The following is a 24,827-nucleotide window of genomic DNA, read 5'->3' as shown; positions in this document are numbered from 1 at the left end:
CTGTCCCAAGCCCAGTGACTGTCCTCACTGCCACAGGGAGGTAGGTGGGGACAGTGATGTGGGGTAGGAGAGACAGCTGTGGAGGCATGGGGGGGGGGACACAGGCCTAATGGCCCCAGAGACGCAGGTGGAGACCCTCCCGCCCCAGCAGGCAGTCCAAGCCCAGAAAGGAGACCCAGGAGCCTGGTGCAGGTGGGTGGGCTTCTTCAAGGCACTTGGGGCTGGGAAGGGCTCTAGAGTCGCAGGCTCAGGAGGGCGGGGAGGGCGAGGGCCAGGCCCGCCCGGCGGCCCAGGGCAGGCGCCACATTGCACAGCTGCGTGTTACAGCATGACACGGGTCGCGTCAGGCCGATGCCATCCACATCCGAGGGCACGCACTTGCTGGCGCAGGACTTGGTCACGGTGGAGTCCCCCAGGAAGGGGTACACTGTGGGCACAGAGCGCCAGCATCAGGCTGGCCTCTGTGCCCCTGCAGGGCCCACTGTGGGGCCACCACCCCATCTCAATCCCTCTGTGACCCAGCCCCCTTTCCTTCCCCTAACACCAGCTGAATGCCTACTACGCGCCAGGGCACGTGGGCGACCAGCACAGGGGTTCCTCACAGGAGGAGGTGGGGGAGAGGGCGCCAAGCTGACCCCTGGTGACTCCTAGAGGCGGCCCTGCCCGCCCAGTGCCCACTGACCCAGCTCCAGGGAGTAGAGAGTGGTCTTGCACACGGTTTCATTGGCACTGCAGGTGGCGATGGTGACACAACTGGACACACCTGTGGGCTCCGGGCAGCTGTAGCACTGCAGGGCGGCCGCTGGGTGGGAGGTGACAAGGAACAAGTCAGACGGGCCCCACCCCTCCTGAGCCCTCTGTCCTGGAGGCCCAGGTTTGAGGGGACAACACCCCCCCAGGGCCCAGGTGCCCACCAGACAAAACCCTGGGTGTCCCCGGGCAGTGTTGCCCGAGGTGGGAACGAAGCGGCTTTGGAAGTGTGGCGGGCCGGGCGGCCGTACCTGCAGGGCCTGTCCTAACAAGGCTAGGGACACGGCGGGCAGGCATCTGCTGTGGTGCCAGCCCCCACAGGGTGCCCGGTGGCCCTCTGGGACCCAACTCACCCACACAGTGAGGCCAGGGGCTCCTCCACCCCCCTCCCCCAGTGTCTCTGGGTCTCTGGCCAACCTCAGCTCCCCTCTTACCTGGCCGGGCCCAGCTTCTGGTGTGGTTGGGTGAGGGGCTGGGGTTTCTCCCCACTTGTTTTCTCAGACCCTCGCCCCTGCACACGTCTGCGTTTGCTTCCCTCTGCCCGTCCCCTGCCACCCCGAGCCCTGGCAACTCCCTGGCGGCACCAGCCCTGCACCATGGCCCTCGCGGCACAGCCCCCAGCTCGCCCTCAGGCCCCTCCGTGCTTTCCCGCCCCCTCCTTCTCTTCCCTCTCCTTGGGCCAGGTAGACCCCACTACTCCGGCCTCCCTGCTTTCTTCCTGTCCCTGTCCCACCCGCTGTCCCCTGCCCACCACCCCTCCTCCTCACCAGGCTCACTGCAGGAAGCCAGCAGCAGCACCAGCAGCACTAGCCTCGTCCCCCGCATGGCCCGATCCCTGCACTGCCGCTTCGTGCCCATCCTTGGCCTGCCCGACAGGTAGTGGATGCCCAGCACAGCCACCAGACCGTTCAGCCAAGCAGATTATCGCGATCTGGTTTCCTGTGGGTGGCAGAGCTATGGAGAGCCTGCCCCCACCCCCGCCCACTGGGCCCCTCCCGCCTCCACCTGGACTTCCCACTCCTCTTGGGGACTTCTCCACCCCCTTCTGATTCCTCCCCCTCCCTGCCCCTCTCGTGACCCCCCTCTTAGCGTCTGGGAGTTCTCATTCCCTCAGAAACTTCCCCTGGGGCCCTTCACCTTCCTCCCCTCACCTTACACAGCCTGTACCTGGAAGCCCGCCCCCTAGGCTGCCTGGGAGAGCGGCAGGGGTGGGGGCTCTCCCACCCCCTGATTCCTGCCTTGGGTCCCCACTTCTATCTCCAGGGCAGATTCCTGGTCCCGTGGCTCTGGGTCCAAGTTCCCCCAGGGACCGGCCGCCTCCCGTCTCCTTTGCGGTGGTTGAAGGGAGCGCTTTGCAGTGATGGGGCCTGGACAACCAGCGCTCAGAGGCTTAAGGAGACAAAGGAAAAGCGCTGAGTCAATAGAAAGGTCCAGGAGGGGTGGGGAGGGGCCAGGGGCCCCTTGGGGACGCTAACCCTGTCAGCCTGGGCTCAGCTGGCCCCCCTGCAGGTGGGGAAGTTGCTGGGGAGGCCCTTGGCCAGACTCGGTCAGAAGAGAGCGAATCTGAGTCGAGAGTTGGGTGTTGCTCCAGCCACTGCTTCCCCACCCCCTAGGGTGCCTGCACTGCATCGTCCCCAAACTGCCTGCGTGCGGCCCGGGGCCCCGAGCAGAGTGGTCAAGGCCATGGTCTCGCTGGGCCGGGCCTGCTCACATGGGGTCCCTCCGCACCCAAGACTGGGAGGCCTGTGTCTCCTGGGCACTGGTGGGGAGTCTAGGTTTCACCCTCCCACCAGCTTGGGGCCCAGCCCTGACTGCACTGTGGTCGGGGACTGAGGCTCCGGGCAGCTGCTGACAGGCAGGTCACTGAGGGCGCTGGGTGACCAGGGGGCAGCCGGCCTGCCCAATTTCACACTTCCCCTTGCTGGCGGCGGGCGGACACTGATGCAGGCGAACTAACTGGATTAGACACCAGCCACACACACCCTAGGTCCCTCCCGCAGTCGGCCCACTCCTTTGGACTCCTTAGTCCTGGCCCAGCCCAACCCAGCCCAGGCTCGCAGGGCCTCTCCCCTGCTTTCCACCCAGAGCACGCCCCTGGGCTGACCCTTTCTGCAAAGTTCAGCGGTCTCTGGGGGGCAGGGAGTTGTGGCCCAGCCAGGGCCTGGGCAGGCTCTGTCTAGGGGGTACCTGTGTGCTGAGAGCTGCCCCCCCCCACCCCGTCCTGCCCTCCCTCACCTCAGTGTTCAGCTTGCAACCAGGGCTGGGTCTCCATGAGTGACCGGGGTCAGGGCTCCTGGGCGTCAACGTAAAAGACATTTGATCCCGTGGAGAATTTTCCGTGAATTTATTTGAGCCAAACTGATCACAATGGCCGGGAAGCAACATCCCGGCTTCTGCCGGGAAGCAGAAGACTGAGAAATGCTGCGGAGAATGTCAGCTTTGCACTTTACTTTCCACATTTTCTGTTCTTTTACCACCTTATTTTCTACATCACAAAGGAGGAGACGAGGGGTTACATGAAACCCACTGGTGACACACTGGGGAGGCGGGAGAGGGCAAGGTGGGGGGGCTCTGGGATTGGGCGAAAGGTAAGACACTTAGTTCTTTGATGTACGTGGGCGGAGGGTAGTTACCAGTCAACAGTTAACATGATACCGCCCTGACTGGCATGGCTCAGTGGGTTGGGCACTGGCCTACAGACCAAAAGATACCCGGTTCGATTCCGGGTCAGGGCACACGCCTGGGTTGCGGTCCAGGTGCCCTGTTGGGGGCAACCGATTGATGTTTCTCTCTTCTCTTTCCCTTCCCCTCGCTCTAGATATAAATAAATAAAATCTTAAAAAACAGTGTGATAATAACGAGGGGGTCTGTGGTCTCAACCCTGGTGCGGCGGCTGTGCCCACCCCGAAGGCGCGTTGGCGCAGATGCACAGGGAGATAGCAGATGGGTCCCCCGAGGTAAAGATGGAGGCGAGATGACAGCGTGGGACGTGACTACCTGCCCTGAACTGCTTCCAGTTAATGCGTTTTAACTTCAGACCGTGCTGTGAGGTTACTTTCGGGCTCAGTGTGTAAGGTCACACTAAGAATGGGGCCAGGGCCAGGGGTCTGCCTGTGTGGCTCCATCCGCCCAGCAGGGCCTCCAGCCTGCCTGAGGGGTGGTCTCTGGCAGTCTCTGGGGAACACCAGTAGGCTTTAGGCGCCCGGCCTGGGCCTGCTCACTGTCGTCCTCTGGCGGGGGACCGGGCAGAATGGGTCTTATGCCAATGTTTGCCGTGGTGAAGGGAACCCCTTTCTTCCCAGTTAGGCTGTGCCCACGGGGACGAGCCCCTCTGGACTGCTGCTGACGGTTTGTGCTGAAATCGTGCTGCCTGAGGGTCCAGTCTGCACACGCTCCACCACAAGAGGGAGAGGGCGCGCTGCGGGGCCCTTGCTCCCATTCTCAGGGCTTCTGCCCGAGCCCCTTGCCCCTGCGCTCCACCCCACTGGTTACCTGGAGCATGCCGGGGCAAAGAATACCTTGCAGGCAGGAACTTCACATGACACCCAGCGGCTCTTCAACGGGAGCCATCCGGGACAGTTTACCCCACAACTCAGAACCCTAAACTACTTGATCAGGGTCCTTCCCCAGTCCTCACCAAGGCCCGCAGTGGGAAACCGGATCTCCACCCTCCGGAGCAAGGACTTTCTCACTCCAGCTGGGGGCGGAGTCGGGAATCCCACGGGATTCTCCGGATGGCCAGGGTGGGCAGCCTTCGGGGCCACAGCTGACTGACCGCGCCCTTGTCCTGCGGCATCGTGCAGTGAGCCAGCGTGGACGGCGGTCACCCCCAGCGAGGGTGCAGAGGTGCAGTCTGAGCAGCGCCCCGCTGGCGGGGACTCGACCCTCGGGGACTCCTCCCCTTTGACAGGCCCCCACCCACAGGACGCTCGCCAGCTGCCCGAGGCTCTCTAAACACATCCGCTCTGGGGCAGGGTCGCAGTCTAGCCGTCCCCCGCCGGGGCTCCCTCTCCCCCGTCGCTGACTGCGCTCCACGTGGCTGGGCGGGGCTTGGAAACCAGACCTGGGGTGGCCCATCGCCCTGCTCCCCTCCCTCCCGGCCCAAAATAGTCCTGGTATCAGTTCTCAGGCCCAAGCAAATATAGTCCCGCAGGCCTGCCCGACCCCACCTCTGCGACAGCAGAGCCCCTGGGGGGCGGAGTGGGGCAGCTCCAGGGTTTGGATGAGCAGATCCGGACAGATCCCTCCCCAGACCAGGACATAGCCTACTGGGCTGGAGGGCCGGCAGACGGAGGACCCCGCCCCCTGGTTAGGGAACTCGAAGCACCGCCTGGGAGCCCTGTTCCAGCAGAGACCTGGTTGTCTATGTGGTTTTATTTACTTACAAGTAAAGGAGATGTGCTTCACATCCACAGCCGGGCTCCCTAAGGGAGGCTTAGCCACGGCCTGTCCACTCTGTCTGGTTAATGACACGCTGATTTCCTCTGTGGGTGGGCCGCACTACTCCCATGGCGCTGGGCTATGTCCCCCACTGAGCAGGAACAGCATTCAGGAAGAACCCCCAGAGCTCGAGACACTCGTCCTATGTGACACCAAGTCTGGTACTCCTCCCTGGAACCACTGGGGACAAAGGCCTCCCTCACCTGGCCCTCATGTCACACCTGCTCCCAGGGCTGCCGGGGAGGTGGGAGCCGGTGCTCCTTGGCTGACTGATAACCCCCACAAATAGCACACTTCCCTGCTGGGTGGGACAGAGGAGGACCGAACTCTCCCACCAAGACCAGCCACCTGCGAGAGGCCCAGTCCCGTGTCAGCCTTTTGAAATGGAAAGGTCACGGCCTGGGACAGAGGCCCCTTGGTGGCTAAGAGAGGTCAAGGTCCTCTTGCAGATAGTTCTGGCTGTGGCGGAGGGAGTCTCAGCAGGGCAGAGGGTGGGCAGGGTGAGAGGGTGGGGATGTGCCTCTCAGAGCTTTGTTTTGGGGTGCGTCCTGGAGGGAAGGAGGGCAGGCAGGGCTTCAGAGCAGGCCCCAGAAGGTGGCCAGGAGTATGGGGGCCAGGGCCAGGCTCCCGGGGGTAGCCAGGCCAGCCACATTGCACAGGTCGTACTGGCAGCAGGAGGTGGTGGAGGCGTGTTTGGAGTAGCCGTCGTACACGGTCTCGAAGCAGCGGGTCACACAGGACTTGCTCACCTTCAGCCTGGTCGGCGTGTAGTCTGCAGAGAGCAGGGGGCTGGCTAGGACCGCCAGGGGCCACCACCCAGCCCCAGGATGGCCCAACCCCAGCATGCAGGGCCATTAGGACAGCTCCCCCTCAGCTGGGGGCTCCCAGAAAGGATCCTGGGGCAGGTGGGAGCCTCCCCCTCGGCCTCCCCAGGAAGGCCCGTGAGGCCACCCCATCGACTCACAGGTGCGAGTGGTCATGCAGTAGCTGACCATGGACGGGCAGCGCATGGGGTTGAAGCAGTTCTCCCCGTTGTAGGTGCACACGTGACAGTCCAGAGCCTGGGCTGGGCGTCCGGGAGGGGGTGAGGGGGGCACAGGGGTCACAGGACAGGGAGAGGCCTGTCCTGAGACCCGTCGGCCCCCCTGGTGCCATCACCTTCCGCAGGGCAGAAGAGCAGAAGGAGAGGTGGTCAGTGGGAATTCTGGCCTCCTGCCCACTGTCAGCCCTCCTGCCTGCAAACTCGGTCTGTCCATCCCTCCCTTCTCCATCCATCTCACCCAGAGGTAGGCCCACCAGGGCCACCAGGACCAGGGCGAGCAGGGGCGCCATGGCTAGAGGCCAGAGAACACAGTGGGTGTAGGGAGCGGGCAGCAGCTGGTCCTCACTTCAACGCAGGTGAGGCTGGAGCAGGGCACAGACCACCTGCCGTCCGGGAACCCCTGGTCTCCTGGTGGCCCTGCAGACCTGCACAGAGGGGGACAAGGAGAGGGGCCTGTGCTGGGGTGCCAGCAGGCAAAGGAGGCACCCACTCTGCGGGGGCGCCAGGGGAGGTCTCCTGGGGGAGGAGTCTCCAAGAAGAGAAGGGAGCAGGGCTGGGACGGGGGACCAGGGAGCCCCGTGCCTGCAGCGCAGAGTGGCACAGACTGAGGGGCAGGCAGGGCAAGGGGAGGCTGGAGGGGCGCTGGGCGCCCCTCACTTACCCGGCACCTGTTCGTGTGGGGGTCCCACGGGGGCTGGGAACACAGCCCGCTCCTGCCCAGGGCCTGTGGGTGGGTTTTTCCTCAGTGCTCCCCATTCTCCCTTGCTACGGGGCTGCCCTTGCATGGGGCCCCCACTTCCTGCTACTTTGGGGGCCCAACAGGGGTCCCTTTGCCCCAAAGACCTCCGGAGCCCTGTGCTGCCTCTCAGGTCTGAGAACCGGCCACTGCGGGAGCTTCCAGCGGCGGTGAACTGCATGCAGCCTGAAGGATGCATTTTGAATGCGTTCCAGGAGGGCACTTGACAAGAGAGCAGAATGAACCGCCCAGTCTGGGTGTGCTGCTGAGGACGGAGCAGATGTCCCCCTTCTGGGTTGGGGAGGGGCGTCTGTACTACGAGTCCCCGACCCCGCGGGGATATTCCGGCCCCAGGTGCCAGCCCTGGGGACTCAATCAGAGTCCCCTTCCCGAGAACAACAACTCCAGCTTCCATGACCCATTTCCCGGGTGTCGGCTGGGATGCCTAAGGCCTGAGTAAGACCCGGCTTGCACTCCGCGCTTCCCGCCCCTCCCGAGGACCCCTCCCCGAAGACTGAGGTGCCAAGCGGGTGGGTGTCCGGGTGACCTCCACCGTGACCTTCAGCGCGCGGAGGCCCCTCTGCGCCCGGGACTCACCCGCGGCCGCTCGCGGGCCCCTCCGTGGGTCTGATAGTGCGGGCGTCCTTGCGCCCGGAGAAGTCCGCTCCCGCCCCAGACCGCCCCAGACCGCCCCCGCACCGCAGCAGCCGGCCTGCAGCAGCAGCTGGCCTGCCGCGCGTGAGCTCCCACAGGCCCCGCCCCGGACCCGCCCCGCTTCTGGGCCCGCCCCCGGGCGGGACCCTGCTCAGGCTTAGCTTCAGCCGCGCCCGCCCCACCCTCAGTCCCGCCCTCAGCCCCAGCCCCGCCTCCGGCTCTGCGGGATCCACCGCCCCCGCCCGCCTGCGGGCTCTTCTGTCCCACCGGGGCTCGGACCCCAGCCCTGGCGTCAGGACGCTGCGACATCGCGGACAGCCAGTCCCTGCTAGGCCTGTACGCGGCGCCGCAGGGACACCCACTCGACCCTCGGGCGCACTTGCAGCGCCCCGACGCGTCCCAGGCCATCTCCACGGGGTCTGGCCCCGCCCTCTGCTTGCCTGGGAGCTGCCGCGGGCGCCTCACCCACTCACCCACGCCGCAGCCCTGAGTGGACCCCACGCTCACCAGCCTCCCCGCCCGTCATCCCTCCATCCCAGCTCACCGCGCCGCGGTGGGGCGCTGTGACTCCTGCAGCGGGCTCCTCATTCAGCCTTCCAGGCCCCCCACCGCGCCCCTCCTTACCAGCTGTGCGACCTCGGCAAGTCACCCAGCAACTCGGGGCCTCAGTCCCCACACCCGTTCAGAGCTGACAGAGCGCCAAAGCAAGCCTTGGACCCCCCTCCCACCATGGCAATATCAATATCAAATAATTTTTTACATAGCTGCACTAACATTTAGTTTTTGTTATGTTTTAGGCAAGATTTAAGATTTTCACGGGCCCTAAAAGTTTCTCTTTATTTATTTATATATTTTTTAAGATTTTATTTATTTATTTTTAGAGAGAGGAGAGGGAGAGAGAAAGAAAGGAAGCGAAACATCAATATGTGGTTCCCTCTCGCACCCTCTACTGGGAACCAGCCCACAACCCGGGCATGTGCCTTGACTGGGAATCCAACCTGGGACCCTTTGGTTCACAGGCCAGCGCTCAATCCACTGAGCCACACCAGCCAGGGCAAATAAGGTGCCTTTTAGTCATTTTCAGTCTCAACAACTTCCACAACGAGAACAAAAAAGGCAAATCAAACCCAAAGTGAGCTAAATAAAGAAAATAAAACAGGGCCAAAAAAAATCAGTGAAATAAAAACAATAGAGAAGGTCATTCAAACCCGAAGCTGATTCTCTGAGAATACCATGATTTTGAAACCCCTCGCCAGGATGATGGGAAAGAAGAGAGATGAGACTCGTCGCCAGCATTAGAAGGAGAAAGAGGGCATTCCGACGGGTCTTCACAAAGTTACACGGATAACGAGGGGGGAAACAGCAAAAGAAAAAGGAAGCATGGCCAGGGAACATTGTCAACATCAGGCCAGTCGATGCTGTAGACGACATGGGCGAACTCCTGCAGAGACACAGGTACCAATAACGGGTGGGGCCAAAGTAGGTTTTATTAACAATTATTGTGTTATTTTTCGTACAGACCACTGCAAACTTACTTTCCCCCCACCCTGATTCTAAGCTGATTATCCCTCCGTCTTTTGAAGTACTTGAAATCATAGTTCACAATCTTCCCACACAGAGTGTTCCAGTGAATTCTACAAAGCACTTAAAGAAAGAGCGTACCGATGCCGTGCGACCTCGCCCAGCAGCTACGGCCTGTGGCCCATTCAGCTGGGACGCCGGCCACCCTGTCCCCGACCCAGGCTCAGACATCCCAGGGGAGCAACTACAGACCAGCATCCCTCATAAACACAGATGGAAACATTCCAAACAAAGTGACCTGCTTTGGCCAGCCCTGCCCCCTGCTGTCCAGCCGAGGGGTCGGGTAGCCCACCCTTTATCCTCGCACACCCAGTCCCAACCTGCTGCCCCAGGTGGGGGCCCAGTAGGCACCCTGGGTGCACTTGCTGCGCCATCTGCTGGACGGGCACGGAGTGCCCTCTCCTCCCCTGAGGTGCCGTCCCTGCCCTCCCCCCGCTGGCAGAAATGAGGATGGTCTGTGGCCTGTGGGTCCCTGGGTCCCCTGCCGCTCAGACCCACCTGTGGGCAGTGGGCCCAGAGAGCTCAGAGGGTGCTCCGAGAGGGCAGCCATTCCCCGTTGGCGGGCTCCTCCCAATGGCTGGCTCTGCAGGGGCCACAGAGGGGTGTGCTGACCCCAGGCCCTGCCCCTCAGAGTGTTCCTGTGGCAATGTGGGTGTGGGGCAGGAGCTCACAACCCCTGGGAGCACCAAGGGGAGAGACTGGCTGTCCTGCAGAGGGCTCCAGGGCACCAAATTCAGGCACAGCTGACACTGAGGGGCGCTGGTTTCCAGGGGGGTGCCAAAGGCACAGGCAGGAACCAGAGGCTCTGGGAGTGTAGTGCCGTGTTCAGTGTCGCCGGTAAGAACAAGGTGGGAGCCAGGCAACCCTGGACAGGTGGAACTCAGAGGTAGAGCAGTGGGGGAGGGGCATGCAGGGCTGGGGTGGGCCGCCCTCCGGGAAGGGGTTTCGAGGTGGCAGCGAAGGCCTCACATCACCACTATGCTCACAAACATCCAGAGCTGCAGGTCGTCCCACTGGGACTGTGCGGAGTGACTCAGCTCACCAAGTGTGGGAACTAAGAGGTGAGCGCTTGTCCCAGGGTCAGCAAAGGCCGCTGACCCCTCCGTACCAGCTGCCACCCCTCCCCTGTCCACAGGCTTCTCAGGCCAAGGGTGACAGCGGGTAGGAGGGAGTCGGGGCTCTGACCACAGAGGGGGGGAGTGGTAGCTGCTCAGAAAGTGGGGCTGCCGCCCACCCAGAGTCCTTCCAGGAGAGAAAGGCCACTTTCTTGGGCATCTGTGGGACACGGGGTGCTCACAGAGGCACAATGATTCGCGTTGCTCAGAACCCAGGCAGAGGGCTCAGATCTTGGTCCTTAGAGGCTGGGCTCTTGCTCGGCTCCCAGCCCAAATGGTCTCACACTCACTGACACTCAACTCACTCACACTCACACTCGCACACAGACACACCCCTCTCTCCTCTGGGGTTAAGGTGGTCAAGGGGACTGCTGGGCATGCTGGTGGGGATGACCCAAGGTACCCGGACCCACCCTGGCCATGCTGGGCAGTGTCTGTGTGGTTCCAAGACGCAGCTGAGCCTGGGGTGTCCCAAGGCAGCCTCTCTGGAGACTTGTAGACCAAGGTCTGGAGGATGTTTGGGGGCAGAGGGGTAGCTTGTCCTCCCTGACCACTCCGTGTGGGAGGGGCCTGACCTCCGGGAAGGGCCTCGGAGCTCCTCCACCCTGTGCTCCTTCTCAGGCCTCCCCCAGGAGTGCCCTCCTCCTCCTCCTCCTCCGGACGTGGGAGGCGGTGCCTGGGGAGGGCCATGTCCCCTCTGAGGGAAGCCGTGACAGTGGCAATTCAGGCATGATTGGCACTGGGATTTGGGGTCCCCACCCCTGGAACAGCACAGACACGACCACACTGGTTCTTCATCATTTATTCCTCTGGAGTTTCGAGTAAAAAAAATAGGAAACCAAACAGAATGGATATGAAACCGGAAGGGGTCAGAATGCCTGTCCCCACCCTCCCTCTGCCCCGGGAGCCGTGTTCCCCCCTCCCGGGAGAGATGGGAGGGGGGCTCTCCAGCTATCGGTGCCCGCGGGATCTGGCCCAGACCTCCCGAGGAAGCTGCCAGCCCAGGGTCTCTGGGCCCCCATCTCGGCTGGGGAGGCCGTGGAAGTCCCAGGAAAGGACCTCCCCTGGGCTCACAGGCCGGGGGCCCAGAGGAGGGCAAGGAGGCCCAGGGCCAGTGCCAGGGGCAGGGCACTGCCGGAGAGCAGGGCGCGGGCGGGCGCGTGGCTGGGCAGGCGGCCGGCCGGCCTGGGGCTGTTGCACAGGTCCTCCTCACAGCACAGCGTGGTGGAGGAGCCGCTGCTGACCTGGCCGGACTGGTGGGTGTCGGGCGTGCACCACTCCACGCACTCCTTCTCCACCAGGTTCCCTTTCAGAAGGTCCACTGCGGGCGGTGAGCTAGGTCAGGCTGGGCCGCCGCTGGGCCCCACGCCCCACCCCGCTGGCACCCACGGCTCCCGTCCCAGCTCCCGGCCCTTATTGCCACCGTGACAGAACCATCACTGACATCACTGCCCCCATGTCCCCAGGACGGCCCCCCAACCCCGGGGACGCCCCAGGCCACGCACCCTTGAGCTGGGTCTTGCAGTAGCGCGAGGAGGTCGGGCAGGTCTGAGGCTTCTGACAGTTGGTGGCACTGGAGCACACGTGACACCGGAGGGCCCGGGCTGGGGGGCAGGGGGGCACGTCAGGGGCTCAGCCAGTCCCAGGGAGGCCTGGGTCCCCAGCTGGACAAGAGCCGTCTGCCGCCCATCCCTTAGGCCGGTGCCCACAGAGGTCCCCTGGGGTCTGCCAGGGCACCTGTCCTGCACAGCCTCAGCAGGAGGGAGGACAGGGACAGGCCCTGTCCACTGGGTCCCTGGGGCCAGAGCAAGGCGCGGCTAGAGGACGGGTGAGGAAGTGGCCCATAGGGGGCGCCTTGGAGACCCTTCTCCACAGGCATCCCAGAGAGGAGATGGAGAGCGCTGAGGGTTCCCCGAGGCCCCCACCCCAGGGGCCAGGCTCCTCGGAGGACCTGAGAGTGAGCCAGGGCCCCGGGGGATGCTTGCTTGGCCATGCTGAGCCTGTGGAGAGAATGGCTGTCCCCTGGGGGCCTGAGGACTGGGAGGGGCAGGGGCCATTTCCCTGGGGGGCATCTCGAGACGGCTGCCTCACAGAGTGCTGAGTCCATGGGGCGGTCTGGGGTCCTCTGGTTCTAAACACTGGGGTCTGGTTCCACTGAGTTAGGGTGCGGGGTGGTTTTAAGTTCTTCATCTAGCACCCTGCAGTCCCAGGGTTCTCTGTGTCTCAGGGCCCCCAACTCCAGGCTCCCAGTGCCACCCACACCCCAGCCACTCGGCCAGCCCTCACCTGGGCCAGTGGCCACGGCCAGCAGGAACAGGAGCAGCAGGGCTGTCTTCATGTCGCTACCGCCAGGAGTTTGGGAGCAGAGCCCCTCCTCCCTGGAGACCTTATAGCTTCAGCGGAGGCTGGTGGGAGGGGCCGGCTGGGTGGGCAGCCAGCCAGGCAGGGACATTCCAGCGGGACTTACCCCATGCCCACTGGCCCATCTCCCCAGGCGGGGGTCTGCCAGGCCACCTCGGGCTGGCCCTGTGGTTCCCAGCCAGAGCTCCCCCTTCTAGCCCTCTGTCTGTCCCTGGGTCACTTTGTCCTTGTCTTCCACTAGCTCCCTGGCCTTCCCCACCCTCAGACAGGGTGAGGAGTAGGGTCTGGGCAGGTGCCTTGGGGGTGCCCAGGGCTGTGCCCACCCACAGATGGGCAGCAGGAAGCTGCTGGCCTTGCCTTCCGGGGCTCTGGGCTCAGAGTCACTGGGTCAAGTCTGGCAAAGGACCCCAGGGAAGCCCTGTGTCCTGCTGAGGTGCCAGAACTCGGGGTGGTGAGGGGCAGGTGGGCAAGGTGTGGCTGCTGGATGGGCCCGCAGAGAGGTGAGCCAGGGGGATCTGGCATTGGTGGGGGAGTCAGGGGGACGGAGGTGGCAGGATGGGGGCACAGAGTTGACCCCTCAGTGTAGGGAAAGCAGCTGGCCCTCCTGTCTCCACCACCTTGCCTCCCACCAGGGCCGGGGACCCTCCTCTCAGGGCTACCTCTGCCCTGCTCAGGGGCCCTGGCCTTCATGAGCAGCTGCCTTTGCCAGCCTTGGGGCAATTGCTCTCTGGTCTCTGCTCTGGTCCCCACAAGACAGTAGCCCCTCCAGGCTGGCACCGGATACCCGGTGTGGGCCCTGGCTCGGGACTGGTCCTCTGAAACCGCAGGACAGAACAGGAGGCCCGGCCTCTGAACACCAGCCCCCTGCCCTGGCCCCTGTCACTCCCTCCCCTCGGGTTTCCTTCCTGCCGCTGGGCCTGGGATCACAGCGCTGCTCTGCTGCAAGGATCGGGGCCATGGGGGGCCATCCAGGCCGCATGGCAGTGCAGGACGGGAGGGTGCCACCCGAATGCTTTCTGCTGTCCTCCCAGAAGGGGTTACTAGAGGCTCAGGGTGGTGTGGGAGTGCCTTTCGGGACCCTGGGGGGGAGCTGGAAGGGTGCAGGCAGGAACCTGGGAAGGCCCCAGACTCCTGGAGGCTTGTTTAAGGCAGCTGGGGTCTCGCTTAATAAGGCAGATATTGCGGGGGTCCCCATGTCCTCACCCAGACAGAGAAAGTCTCCCCAAGTTCTGAGGCCTCCTGCGTTCATCAGGCATAGCTGCGCAGGGGCGGGGCAGAAGCTCGCCTGAGTCTGGGAAAGGCTCAGGGCTCAGGGCTCAGTGATGGGGTGCTGACTGGCCTGGGTGGGGGGTGCAGGTGGGGAGGGTGACTCACTGGGGCCGAGGGGAAGGGAAGCTGCTGAAATAACAGGTTTGGGGGACAGTGGAGCCGCAGGGCCCAGGGGTGCCAGGCAGGAGTAGAGATCTGGGCAGGAGGCACTGGAGCGGAGGTGGCAGCTGGGCTCAGGCTCAGAGAGAGGAGGTCTTTGTCCCTGGCAGAGCTGCCCTGGGGGCGTGACTGGGGGTTTCCTAGCAGGAACGTCAACAACAGCCTCAGATACAGTTTACTTGTGGGATAAAGTGGGCGAATCCAGCGTCGGCAGGCACTCTCAAAGATCTGGAGTACAGCCAGGAGGGCTTCCTGCAGGTGGTGACCTGACTACGGTCCTGGAGGCAGGATTTAGAGGATTTAGGGTTCAGGGGACAGAGGAGCTGTCGTGACCCACTTCCAACACTTTTTACTAGTCCGGGACCGAGGGCCAGAGAGGGCCAGGCTGGTGCCAGGTCCCTGGGGAGTGGGGCCGAACCCAGCACTTCTCTGTTGCCACTGGCCCCTCCACCACTTCTCCCTAGAGATAGTTACCACTTTCCAGAACCCAAGCTCTCTCCCCCAGCCCTGGAGCCAGCCCTGTCCTCAGGCCGGAGTGTACCCGCAGACCGCTGGTATCAGGAACAATGTGGCAGAGGCCAGGGCGTGCGCACTCCTTCCCCACCCCGCCCTCTTCTCCCAGCAGGGCAAGGGGCTGCCGGTGAGTCAGGCGGCACTGAGTTCTCCCTCTGTCCCGCTCTGTCCCTTTCCGTCACACGCCTGCACACACAGATGGGCCTCCCTGGAAGGTACACAGAGGGCAGGGCCTTGCCCAGGGTCACCCAGCCAGTGAATGGGAGCCATAGCTGGGGCTCTTCCCACCCAGGGCTCCCCTCCTCCCTCCTGGCTGGAGGGGCACCTTCATACACAGGCCCATGGGCCTAGACACTCCCTCTCACCTGCTTCCAGGGCCTGCCAAGGTCCCAGATCACCCCCTGTGACCCTGGCCACCCGCAGCTCTTCTCTAGAGACACCCTGCCCCTACTCTTGGGGGCTGCAGGTGCAGTTCAGTCCTTGGGCCGGGTTAGGGCTGGGACTCAAGGCTGGCGCTGCCCCTGCGCTGGCCCCTCAGCCAGGCAGGGCCCCTCTTCCTGCCCTGCCAGCCAGAGTGCACAGCACAGGGTGGCCCACGCAGCCCTTCCCTGCCTAAGGCGCAGCCCGTTCCCAGGCTTGGCTGGACAGGAGCCTTAAGTTCCCGAGAGCCAAGAGAGACACACCAGTCCTCGGGCCTGGCAGGACACACCCTGAGCTGGCCCCCCCGGACCCCTGCCCACGCTGGCACCCAGGACCAGCACTGGGGTGTCCTCCACAGAGCCCAGCACGGGCCCAGGTGGTCATCTCCTCTGGCCGTGTCCCTGAGAGGCCCTGGGACTCAGGGGGCTGGAGGATGAGGAAAAGACCCTCAGGGTGTGAGCTGCGCCCTATGAAAAGGGGGGCAGCCTGCAGAAGGGCTGGGGCACAGAGCCACCGGACCGCTGGGCTGCACTCCTCAGCAGTGCGGGCCGCAGAACGGGCGACCCCCTGACCACCAGGAGGCCGGAGGCTCGTGCTTCCTGTGCCAGGGCACAGGCTCTCCCTCCAGGAAAGGACGGAGGGAGTGTGCTCATGCTCCGCCCCTGGTTCTCCTTTGCTCTGCCCCTCCTCCAGAGACCTGTAGCCTACAGCTTGTGGCTGTAAACCCGTGAGCTCCACGGTGCTGCAGCTGTGGGTTCCAGGGCAGTGAACGCGGTCCTTCTCTCTTTCCTTCCTCACTCCCCCGCCTCATTTGCTCCAACACCTGTTCACCCACCCTCCCACCCATCTACCCATCACCCACCCACCCATCCACCCACCCATCCATCATCCATCCACCCATCTTTCCTCCCTCCCTCCAGCTATCAATTCATTGACCTGTCTGTGCAGTCATCCTCCCACCCACCTATGCACCCACTCACACCACCTGCGTGTTCTCTAGCGGGCAGCTACAGGGATGTCTCGGTCTCTCCACCCTCTTCCCTTTCTCGTCTACACACCGGCCTCCGACGAGAGAACACAATCGTTCTCAGTGAGCCCAGTCGGGACTCTGGGAGCGCAGGCCTGCAGGTGGCTGGTGGGCAGCTCTGGGGCTTGCAGCACCCGGCATGCAGTCACTTAAGGTTACCTGATAACTGCGGGCGTGGGGAGGGGCTCTGGGGGACGCTACTGATCCTAACCCTTAAGAGGGAAATAAATAAATATCTTACATATGAGGTCTGTCTGGAAAAAGCCCAGCCATTGTTAACATAACAAGAACAGTTTGCGTGGCATCAATGTGACCTGGTAGCCAAAGAGAGTGGACTAGAATGCACATGTGTGAACAATGACGACGTCACCGTACTGGTCAGTGGGGGTGGTAGACGCCATTGAGTGAGCATGTGCGCTGTGTGGTCGTCACATTCAAAATGACTGAGCGAGTAGAGAGATAAATCTGCATCCAATTTTGTGTGAAGCTTGAACATTCCTCTGGGGAAGCTATTTGGATGACTCAGAAGGCTGAAGCTATGAACTGGTGATTGGCAGCTTCATCACGACAACATGCCCTCTCCTGCATCATGTCTCGTGCAGAGTTTTTTGGCAAAACATCAAGCCACCCAGGTGACTCAGCCCCCTATAGCCCAGATTTGGCACCCTGTGACTTCTGGTTTTTCCTAAACCAAAATCACTTTTGAAAGGGAAAAGATTTCACACTGTCAATGAGATTCAGGAAAATACGATGGGACAGCTGATGGTGATTGGGAGAACTGTGTGAGGTCCCAAGGTGCCTACCTTAAAGGGGACTGAGGCACCATTGGCCTGTGTACAATGTTTCTTGTATCTTCTTCAGCAAATGTCTCTACTTTTCATTTTATCTGGCTGGACACCTGCTGGACAGACCTCGTATGTAAGTGCTCTGTCGGTCTGTCCGTCCGTCTTTGGCTGCAGTACCTCTTACACAGAGAGTGTGAATTCCTTTCCTGGAAAACCTGCCGCCCCGTCACTTTGCCCTCTGTCCCTTGGGAACAGGACATGGCCCCTTGCTGGGTTCTGTCACCCTTTAAACCCCACCAAAACGGCGCCAGGGCGACATGGAATTTTTAAAACGATTTCCAGAAACAACTGGTGGCGTGCTAGGGCGGGACCACTGCTCTCTGAAGCCTGTGCGTGGCCCCAGCTTCAGGCGTGGGCAGCCTCTGCCTGAACGCTGGGTCTTGCAGGCACCGGTCCTGAGGCTTGTTCAGGGGCAGGACGAGGGAGCCCACAGGGCCGCCCCTGCACTGGCCGGGGGCCGAAAACACTGTCCTCGTGTGGCCCGGGACCTGAGCAGGCTCCGACTCAGCGCTTCCAGGGCCCAGGCAGCTGCGGAGCCTCGAGCCTGGGGTGGCCACAGTCTGCCATGCTTGGCTCAGCCTGGTGGAGCCAGGCCCGGCTTTGGCAGCCATTCCTGGTCCGGGGTTTGCGTGTTGTTGCAGCTCTGGGTGTGGGACGGGCCCCCAGGGCAGGGTGGTGGGCCCCACGCTGGGCCTGCCAGGGAGCTTGTCACCACAATCCCAGGGCTTAAGGGAGTATGTGTTCCTGTCATCTGAGCCTGGGACGTTACGTAAGCTGGAACGAGGGTGGAGCCGTGGGCAGCGGGGGACTCTGGGTGGAGGGACGGTCACCCATGGAGGCCCTGGACAGAGTAGCCGGCCCGATGGCCAACCTTGGGTCCCGCGAAGACAGGGGGTGGGGGGCGGCAGTGGGGAAGGCCTCTCAACCCCAGGCCTCTGAGCCCCGTCCACCCGGGCCTCCGTCGGGCAGTTCAGGAGTGCCCAGTTGCAGCCTGAGTCCCACATGCGACCTATACCACGCACCCCCAAATCTGCCTACAGCAGCACAGTACCGGGGGCTCTTAGGGCTGGAGCCAGACTCCCTGTCCTGCTGCCGCCCTCACTGCTGCTGCCGTTCTGGGGGTGCTCCTCTCCGTGCCTCTGGCCCTGCAACCTCCGGACCTCCAAGATCAGGCAGCAGCCACACCCTCCACTTCCCAGAGGCCGGGACCCTCCACCCACCTTCCCCCACAGCCCCATCAGGAGCTGGGTCTCACTCAGTTGGTCGGTTTGCTGACCGTGGCCCCTGTCTGTTCTGTCCCTGTGGCGTCCCCGTGAGCACCCAGAGGAGCCTGGGATGTGGTGGGTGCCCTCTGAATGCCTGTGGACTTCAGGAGTGGGAGGGAGTGGCCTGTGGACTTCAGGAGTGGGAGGGAGTGGAGGGAAATCAGACTTCATCGCAGACCCCTCTGCCCACCCCAGCAGGCCCAGCAGGCTCTGTGCCTCGGTTCCCTCGCCTGCAGGGAGGGGGGCCACTGTCTTCCTGTGGAAAGCGTCTCCGTGCCCGCCCCGCCCTAACTCCTGAGACCGCCGCTGGGAGGAGGCCGTCCTGAGCTGTCGTAGGGCGGCCCGGGTGGTTTTCCGTTGAGACTTGCAGGGGTGGGGCCTGCCCCAGAGCGAAGGAGTCAGGAGACAAAGTTCCCACCACAAGGCTGGGCAGGGAGGCCCAACCCTGGGCCCCAGATTTTCTCCTGGGATGGTGGCCCTGCCCAGACCGGATGCCAACCTCTCCCTGGGTCCCCAGATCCCACAGCCTGTCTGTGCAGGGAGATTGTGCCAGAGTGTTGGGGACCCTAGGGGAATCTGGACATTCGGTTTCAAGGCAGGGCCCCCCAGCCCTTCTTGTCCTCAGAAAGCCCAAGGCACCTGCATGGTGGCAGAACCCACCGGAAGCCAGGCCCTCTTGCTGGCCGGGGCCCTCTGCCTCCCTGCGGCCTCGGGAGCCCTGTGTCCCCCAACATAAGGGTCACCGCAGCTCTGCCATGGGCACAAGGGACCAAGAGCTAGGGGTACAGTGACCCTGCAAGGCCAGAGAGGTGGCTGCTGGGAGCAGGAAGGGCCTCTGTCTCTTAGAGGGGTGTTCGGGGGCAGCCCGAATGCTGCCACCAGGCTGGGCTTTGGGAGGAGGGGAGGGTGAGGGGAGGGCCGTGGGGGAGGCTGGGCCTTGGGCGCTGGGACTGAGGCACAGGCCCCGCTGGGTAGGCTCCTGGCCATCATGACTCCCCGCTTTCCTTGCCCTGGGCTGCGGGAGCCAGTCAGTGGGGAGGCAGGGTCCGGGCGCCTGGCCTGGAAGCCTGTTGCCCAGGGAAGGTTGTGCAGGACACAGAAGCAGGGCAGGGAGGGGACCCGGGCCTGTGGGGGGGCAGGCAGGCCTGAATGGGGTCCCTCAGGCTGGCAACAGGGACACTCAAGGGACCATAGGTGCCAGGCCCTGGGTGGACTCCTAAGGAAGGGTGCTGGACAGAGGTATGGGAACCAAACTCCTGGAGAGCCAGGGAACTCTGCCCTGGGAGGGGCCTCGGAGCCCGTGGGGCCTGGCTGTGCCCTGACCAGGGCTGCGGGGCAGCCAGGACCGACCCTGATGCTGGGGAACACAGCTCAAAGAGCCCCCCCAGAGAACCCATGTGAGCCCCCAACCTGGGATTTGTTGAAAGTGTGTTTCTGCCACGTGGTCACAGGGTCAGCAGGGACGCTGGCTTCTCAGGCGATGAGGAAAGTGGGCTTCTTCCCCCACCCCTGAGCCTGTGCATCAAGAATTCTACCCACCCCTCCATCAGGTACCCCCACCTGCCTCTGAGGTGGAGGAGGCTCCCCCCAAGACCAAAGACAAATTCGACACCACCGAGAAGGAGGACAGAGCAGGGCTGGCGGCTTTATTCTCCTCTCACGAGACCCTGGTGCCTCTGGGGCAGAGGGCAGCCCCCGTGCCCAGGGAGGAGGGATCCTGAGCCCGACCCTGGTCCCCTCAGTGACCTGGCCCAGACCCGCAGCAGGCAGCCCCGGGACCATGCAGAGAGCCCTGCCTTCACGCGGCTGGGCTGGCGGGACTGTGAGTCCCTGAGATAGAGCCCAGGAGGTGGGTCCCCAGAGGGCTGTCCTGGGGTGCCTGGCTCCCAGGAGACCCCAGTGGGTTTGTCAAGATTGGACACACTGGCTGGAATGGGGGCGCCTACGTGGATGAGCCAATGCCTGGAGGCTGAATGCGTGAATGGATGACTGAGCACAGGAGTGGGAAGAGAGCCCAAGGGACCCAGCACCCAGCCTCCAATCCGCCCGCCCCTGCCTGGGCAGCTCTGGGCACAGGAGGAGCAGGAGAGCCTGGTGGTCCCAGAGCACAGGAGCCTCTTTAGGGCAGCCTTGTGCCAGGGTGGAGGATAGCGAGGCGAGTAGAGGTGCTCTGCCCACCCTCCGGAAGAACCGGAAGGACCCCTCGAGGTGCAGGCCAGAGGCGCAGGCCTGGGCTTCCCACGTTGGTGGGTTCCCTGGGGCAGGGGCAGTGTCCCTCCCTAGGGCAGAAAACTGGGGAAGCAGGGATGAGGGACAGGCCACGGGGGGCTCTTCCTGCCAGGGTGTGCTGGGAGCTGGGCAGGCCGAGTCCAGGCTGGGAGGGGACTCACGCGCCCCCAGGCCGGCCCGGGGGGCTGGGCTCACCAGGCCGCCCAGAGCAGCGCCCACAGCAGGCTGGCCCAGGCGCAGGCCCCCAGGGCCCCCCGGCCACCCGCCAGGCCTGGGGCCGCGCTGCGGTTGCAGTGGCTGCTCTGGCAGCAGGAGACGGAGAGGGCTCGGCCATCCGAGGACACAGTGCTGTTGGGGCAGGTCGGCGCGCAGGACTTCATCACCAGGATGCCGCCGGGGCTAGCTGTGGAGAAAGGGGCGAGGCCCATGGGTGTCCGGCCCAGTGCCCGCCCACTCACCCGGCCAGCCCGGGAGCCCATCAGTGCCCCAGATGCATCCTGCTCCTGGGGCTCCTGGGAGCTTGCATGGGAGTCCCAGTGAGCCTGCCACTGTGCGTGTGAGCGAGGTCCTCCCCAGTGCCTGTGGGCCGGGGGGCCTGTCCCCCCTCAGACCAACTCCTCCATGACATCTGGGGCCAGGCAGGGCCTTAGGGGCTCCGACAGCCAGTCTCTCTGCCCCTTTCCCTCTGACCAGTGTCTGGGAGGGCCTCTGTGCTCTGGAATCAGGGTCCGGACTGGAAATCAGGACACGATGGGCAGGGGATATGAGGACACAGCAGCCACCATAGCTCTTTGAGTCCACAAGGGACACAGAGGCTGGCTGGGCATGGGGCTGCTGTCCCAGGAAGCAGAGGCCTTGGGGCATGGGTCCAAGCCTCAGCCACCGCCTTCATCTGCCCCAGCCCTGCAGCTGTGCAGCGGGGCAGCTGGGAGGGGTGTGGGGGTGATGGGGCAGGGGGCAGGCAGTGCCCGGAGGCTGCTGAGAACTGCTGAGAAGGGGCGGAGCTGTGGCCCAGGCACAGGGGCTGACTCTCGAGGCAGCTGGCCCAGAAGCCAGGGGCAGGCTAGAGGCTGTACATCATGGTGCCTGAATTCTGTGCCTCGACTCCCTCGCCTGGAAAACGTGGGGGAATAAGAGAGCCAACCTCTGCGGTTGTTTGGGCCACATGAGAGCCGTGGGACACACAGGGGTGTCCAGTCATGTGCAGTGCAGAGGTGGCCGCGCCCAAGGCAGAGCAGAGGGGCAGACAGAGCCACCGGCTCCCTCCCGACAGATGAGAGGCCAGGGCCCAGCTGAAGGGCCTGGAGCAAACGCCAACTGGGGCAGGGGAGGGCAGGTGGCAGTCCCCACCCCCTCAGGAAGCCATTTCCAGGGACAGAGCCTCCTTCCTGAGCCTGGGGCGGCACCCGGCAGGACACCTGACATCTCCAGCGACATTTGTCCCCATGTCACCTCCTGCCGGGCTCAGACCTCCAGGAAGCCCCTCCCACACTCGGACCCTGCCTGTCTGTCACTGTCACCTTCAGGCCCTCAGGAACGCGGGCTCCCTCCAATTTCAGCCACAAAGCCCACTCTGGGGCTTCGGGGTGCCGGTGGAGCTCTGACCCTCACACCAACACAGGGCGGGACTGGGAAAGGGGCTGCACAGCAGCGGACGTCTGCTGGTGGCGTCCCCGAGGACCTGGCCTGGGGTGGGTGCGCTGGGCGGGCGGGGGTACTCACTGGCCCGCGTGATCACGCAGTACTTGTCCGTCGGGGCGCACTCCACCAGAGACTCACAGTTGGCGTGGCCGCAGCACACGTGGCAGAGCAGGGCCCGGGCTGCGGGGGAGCAGCACAGGCCCGTCAGTGCGGGCCAAGAGCTGGGCTGGCCCCTCTGAGCCTTCCCCTGCCCTCCAGAGGAGGTTCTGGTCCCCTGGGATGGGCCAAGGGGCCCAGGACTTGGAGGCAGCGGCTGGCCCCGTGTGTGAGTACAGGAGTGAGGGTGCTGGTGGGGGTTGGGTGTCTGTAGGCCGCCCCGGGATGCGGGGTGGGCTTCAGAGGTCAGCAGGGTCGCCTTTCACTGTCCCTGTCCCTCTCTGAGCCACAGTATTGTCCCCTATAAGATGGGCCCAGCTGCAGCTTGCGGGGTCCCGTCTTGCCCAGGATGAAATGACGCAATGCGAGCAGCCCCGGGCTCGGCAGCCCCGGGCTCGGCACCCCCAACCCACTGCCTGGCCCAGAGAAGGGCTGGGCGCACAGGAGGGTCACAGGAAGGAATGCCCTGCCCCTCACTGCCTGGGGCCCGTCCCCAGGGCAGGGACGGGGGCGGGTGGGGGGGGACCTGCAACAAAACGCTCTGGTCCTGAGCAGCCACCGGTCCCAGCAACAGGGAGCCCGGGACAAGTCTCCTGGGCTGCAGCCCCCACAGGCTGCAATGGGGTGGCTGATCCAGGCACAGCAGGTACCCTGAGGAGGGTGGGGGGAGGGCGTGGCGACAGTGTGGGACACCTGCCCAGGAGGGAGCATGGTCTTGATAGAGGGCAGGGCATTTGGGAAGGCCTCCTGGGGTGGGTGGCCCTGGAGCTGGGCCGATGGGTGGGTTTCTACTTCTCGTCCGGGGAAAGGACCCTCAGGCAGAAGGTGTGGCATGGCGGAGGCCAGGCGCCGGGACCAGGCTGCGAGCGTCAGGGCTGTGACAGGGCAGGGGAACAGGTGGGAAAGCCGGGGTTCCCTGCCCAGCGTGGGCCTGGTGCCACAGGGAAGAGCCCTCTGTGCCAGGGCTCTGGGGGGGCCAGGTGCCCTGAGAGGGTTTCTTGAGAGGGGTGCCCTGCGGGGCTGTCCTGGAGGACAAGGCCCACCCACGCTCACCTGGGAGCCGGCACCTATGGAATGGGGGAACGACACCTTCCCCACATGGGCCGGCGGAGGTCAGAGACATTTTCCCTGTGTGGAGTCGGGCACTTGTGGCTGAACCACGGGCAAGCAGGAAGTCAAGTTCAGCCCCGGACCCCCAGCTCAGAGGCCATGGTCCCAGGTCTGGGTTCTAGAATCCCCAAGAAGAGGCCTCTCTGTCTGAGGTGACCTAGGATCTATGCCCATGGGAGCAGGGAGGCACTCCTAAGTCCCTCTGAACAAGAACCTGGCCCTGGCTGGTGTGGCCCAGAGGACTGAGCACTGGCCTATGGGCCCAAAGGTCACTGGTTCAATTCCCCATCAGGGTACATGCCTGGGTTTGGGGCCAGGGCCCCACCCGGGAGCATGCACAAGGCAACCAATTCATGTCTCTCTTTCTAAAAAAAAAAAAAAAAAGAACCTGACTGTGCCTCAGTTTACCCCCCACAGGGGTTTGGGCTATGCTGTTAAGCCCTGTAGGTCCCCAGAGCTGTGGCCCTTCCAGCAGCTGCTGTCCCAGCATCGGCCTCCCAGGCAGGCACCTGGTGCCCTTGAGCAAAAGTGCCCTCCATCCGCCTTCCCAGCTTCCCCAAGCCTCCACCTCCGGGTCCCTCCTCCGCCCCCCACCCCCAGCACCTCCCCAGACAGCACAGCAGGAGGCTCACCGCCCACACCCCACTCTCAGGGGGATCGAAGGGGGTCATTACCCCTGGATGGTAATTACTTGGTTGATAATCACAGGCCCCACTTCCAGAGCCTCCCCTGCCTCAGGTGCCCTCATTTAAGGTCTCACGGCCAGGCCATCAAGTAGGGGCAGAGCTGGGTGGGAAGGGGGCCACCAAGTCGCTTTCCTGGCTGTAGCACTGACAGCCCCACCCCCCAGAACTCCCTGTGTCCCAGAAAACAGGGCCACTGCAGGGGGCCACTGGGGCCAACGCTGAAACCCAGGTCCCGCTGCCCTGCCCCGAGCTCTGCGGCCCTGCCTGTCACCAGGCCTCTCACCCACACACCAGAGCCAGGTGCACCAGAAAGGGGGCCCAAAGGGGCACGACGGCCCCACGTGTGGTTGGTCAGGGAGCACCTGTGGGGCCTCCCCTTCACTCCCTGCAGAGCACAATCACGGACCCCACAGACCCCACGGACTGAAGCCAGCCCTGCCCCCCGGGTCAGTGGCCCTTACCCAGGTCCATGCACAGAGCAGCCAGGAGCAGAAACACCAGGAGCAGCCTCATCATGGGGTGTCCGCTGTGAGACTGGGCGCAGCCGTGCGGGAGCCTTTATATGTCGGCCGGCTGGGACCTGGTAATTTGGCTGGAGACGAGCACAGCGGGGGAGCAGGGCCAGCCTGACCAGGTGGCCGACTTCCCCTTGCCCCGCCCTCAGGTCACCTGTGCCCCTTACTGACTGTCCCTCCGTCCTGAGCCTTGGCCTCCTTGTCCCTTCAGTTGTCACGAGGCCCCAGGCTGGGCTGGGAAGCAAGAAGGAGGCACAGGTACGGTGGCCTAGGGGTGGCAGACCATTCTGGGGACCAGGAGACACAGTTGTGC

General features: G+C 63.8%; 4 protein-coding genes across 4 annotated transcripts; all 4 read right to left on the bottom strand.

Annotated features, from left to right (window-relative positions):
- Positions 1 to 187: 187 nt before the first annotated feature.
- LOC112315579 (ly6/PLAUR domain-containing protein 2-like) lies at positions 188 to 1,696 on the bottom strand. Its single transcript, XM_024572321.3, has 3 exons — positions 1,518 to 1,696; positions 683 to 802; positions 188 to 427 (listed from the first exon to the last, which is right to left on the bottom strand). The coding sequence occupies exons 1-3, from the start codon at positions 1,606 to 1,608 to the stop codon at positions 234 to 236; spliced, it is 405 nt and encodes a 134-aa protein (XP_024428089.2). The 5' UTR covers positions 1,609 to 1,696; the 3' UTR covers positions 188 to 233.
- A 3,413-nt stretch (positions 1,697 to 5,109) lies between these two features.
- Positions 5,110 to 7,716, bottom strand: LOC112315578 (ly-6/neurotoxin-like protein 1). Its single transcript, XM_024572319.3, has 4 exons — positions 7,566 to 7,716; positions 6,471 to 6,657; positions 6,155 to 6,256; positions 5,110 to 5,962 (listed from the first exon to the last, which is right to left on the bottom strand). Exons 2-4 carry the CDS (start codon positions 6,520 to 6,522, stop codon positions 5,766 to 5,768), a joined length of 351 nt encoding a protein of 116 aa, XP_024428087.1. The 5' UTR covers positions 6,523 to 6,657; positions 7,566 to 7,716; the 3' UTR covers positions 5,110 to 5,765.
- Positions 7,717 to 11,110: 3,394 nt separating this feature from the next.
- Positions 11,111 to 12,744, bottom strand: LOC123477867 (lymphocyte antigen 6D). The gene is made up of 3 exons (XM_053930004.1): positions 12,605 to 12,744; positions 11,824 to 11,922; positions 11,111 to 11,639 (listed from the first exon to the last, which is right to left on the bottom strand). The coding sequence occupies exons 1-3, from the start codon at positions 12,654 to 12,656 to the stop codon at positions 11,389 to 11,391; spliced, it is 402 nt and encodes a 133-aa protein (XP_053785979.1). The 5' UTR covers positions 12,657 to 12,744; the 3' UTR covers positions 11,111 to 11,388.
- A 7,706-nt stretch (positions 12,745 to 20,450) lies between these two features.
- LOC123480918 (secreted Ly-6/uPAR domain-containing protein 2-like) lies at positions 20,451 to 24,546 on the bottom strand. The gene is made up of 3 exons (XM_045204940.3): positions 24,461 to 24,546; positions 22,129 to 22,227; positions 20,451 to 20,809 (listed from the first exon to the last, which is right to left on the bottom strand). Exons 1-3 carry the CDS (start codon positions 24,513 to 24,515, stop codon positions 20,598 to 20,600), a joined length of 366 nt encoding a protein of 121 aa, XP_045060875.1. The 5' UTR covers positions 24,516 to 24,546; the 3' UTR covers positions 20,451 to 20,597.
- Positions 24,547 to 24,827: the final 281 nt, after the last annotated feature.

Source organism: Desmodus rotundus, chromosome 8 (genome assembly GCF_022682495.2).
Source record: "Desmodus rotundus isolate HL8 chromosome 8, HLdesRot8A.1, whole genome shotgun sequence".
Taxonomy (NCBI): Eukaryota; Metazoa; Chordata; class Mammalia; order Chiroptera; family Phyllostomidae; genus Desmodus; species Desmodus rotundus.
The sequence above is the reverse complement of the archived record's forward strand: the minus strand, read 5'-3'. Positions and strand labels throughout refer to the sequence as shown.

Coding starts and splice junctions, on each gene's coding strand:
- LOC112315579 (XM_024572321.3), bottom strand. CDS start 1,608: ATGGGCACGAAGCGGCAGTGCAGGGATCGGGCCATGCGGGGGACGAGG. Junction 803..1,517: donor GGCTTCCTGCAGTGAGCCTG/GTGAGGAGGAGG, acceptor CCTCCCACCCAG/CGGCCGCCCTGCAGTGCTAC. Junction 428..682: donor TCTCTACTCCCTGGAGCTGG/GTCAGTGGGCAC, acceptor CTGTGCCCACAG/TGTACCCCTTCCTGGGGGAC.
- LOC112315578 (XM_024572319.3), bottom strand. CDS start 6,522: ATGGCGCCCCTGCTCGCCCTGGTCCTGGTGGCCCTGGTGGGCCTACCT. Junction 6,257..6,470: donor CCTGGTGGGCCTACCTCTGG/GTGAGATGGATG, acceptor CCGGACGCCCAG/CCCAGGCTCTGGACTGTCAC. Junction 5,963..6,154: donor CTGCATGACCACTCGCACCT/GTGAGTCGATGG, acceptor TGCTCTCTGCAG/ACTACACGCCGACCAGGCTG.
- LOC123477867 (XM_053930004.1), bottom strand. CDS start 12,656: ATGAAGACAGCCCTGCTGCTCCTGTTCCTGCTGGCCGTGGCCACTGGC. Junction 11,923..12,604: donor GGCCGTGGCCACTGGCCCAG/GTGAGGGCTGGC, acceptor CCTGCCCCCCAG/CCCGGGCCCTCCGGTGTCAC. Junction 11,640..11,823: donor CTGCAAGACCCAGCTCAAGG/GTGCGTGGCCTG, acceptor CACCGCCCGCAG/TGGACCTTCTGAAAGGGAAC.
- LOC123480918 (XM_045204940.3), bottom strand. CDS start 24,515: ATGATGAGGCTGCTCCTGGTGTTTCTGCTCCTGGCTGCTCTGTGCATG. Junction 22,228..24,460: donor TGCTCTGTGCATGGACCTGG/GTAAGGGCCACT, acceptor GCTCCCCCGCAG/CCCGGGCCCTGCTCTGCCAC. Junction 20,810..22,128: donor CTGCGTGATCACGCGGGCCA/GTGAGTACCCCC, acceptor CTTTCTCCACAG/CTAGCCCCGGCGGCATCCTG.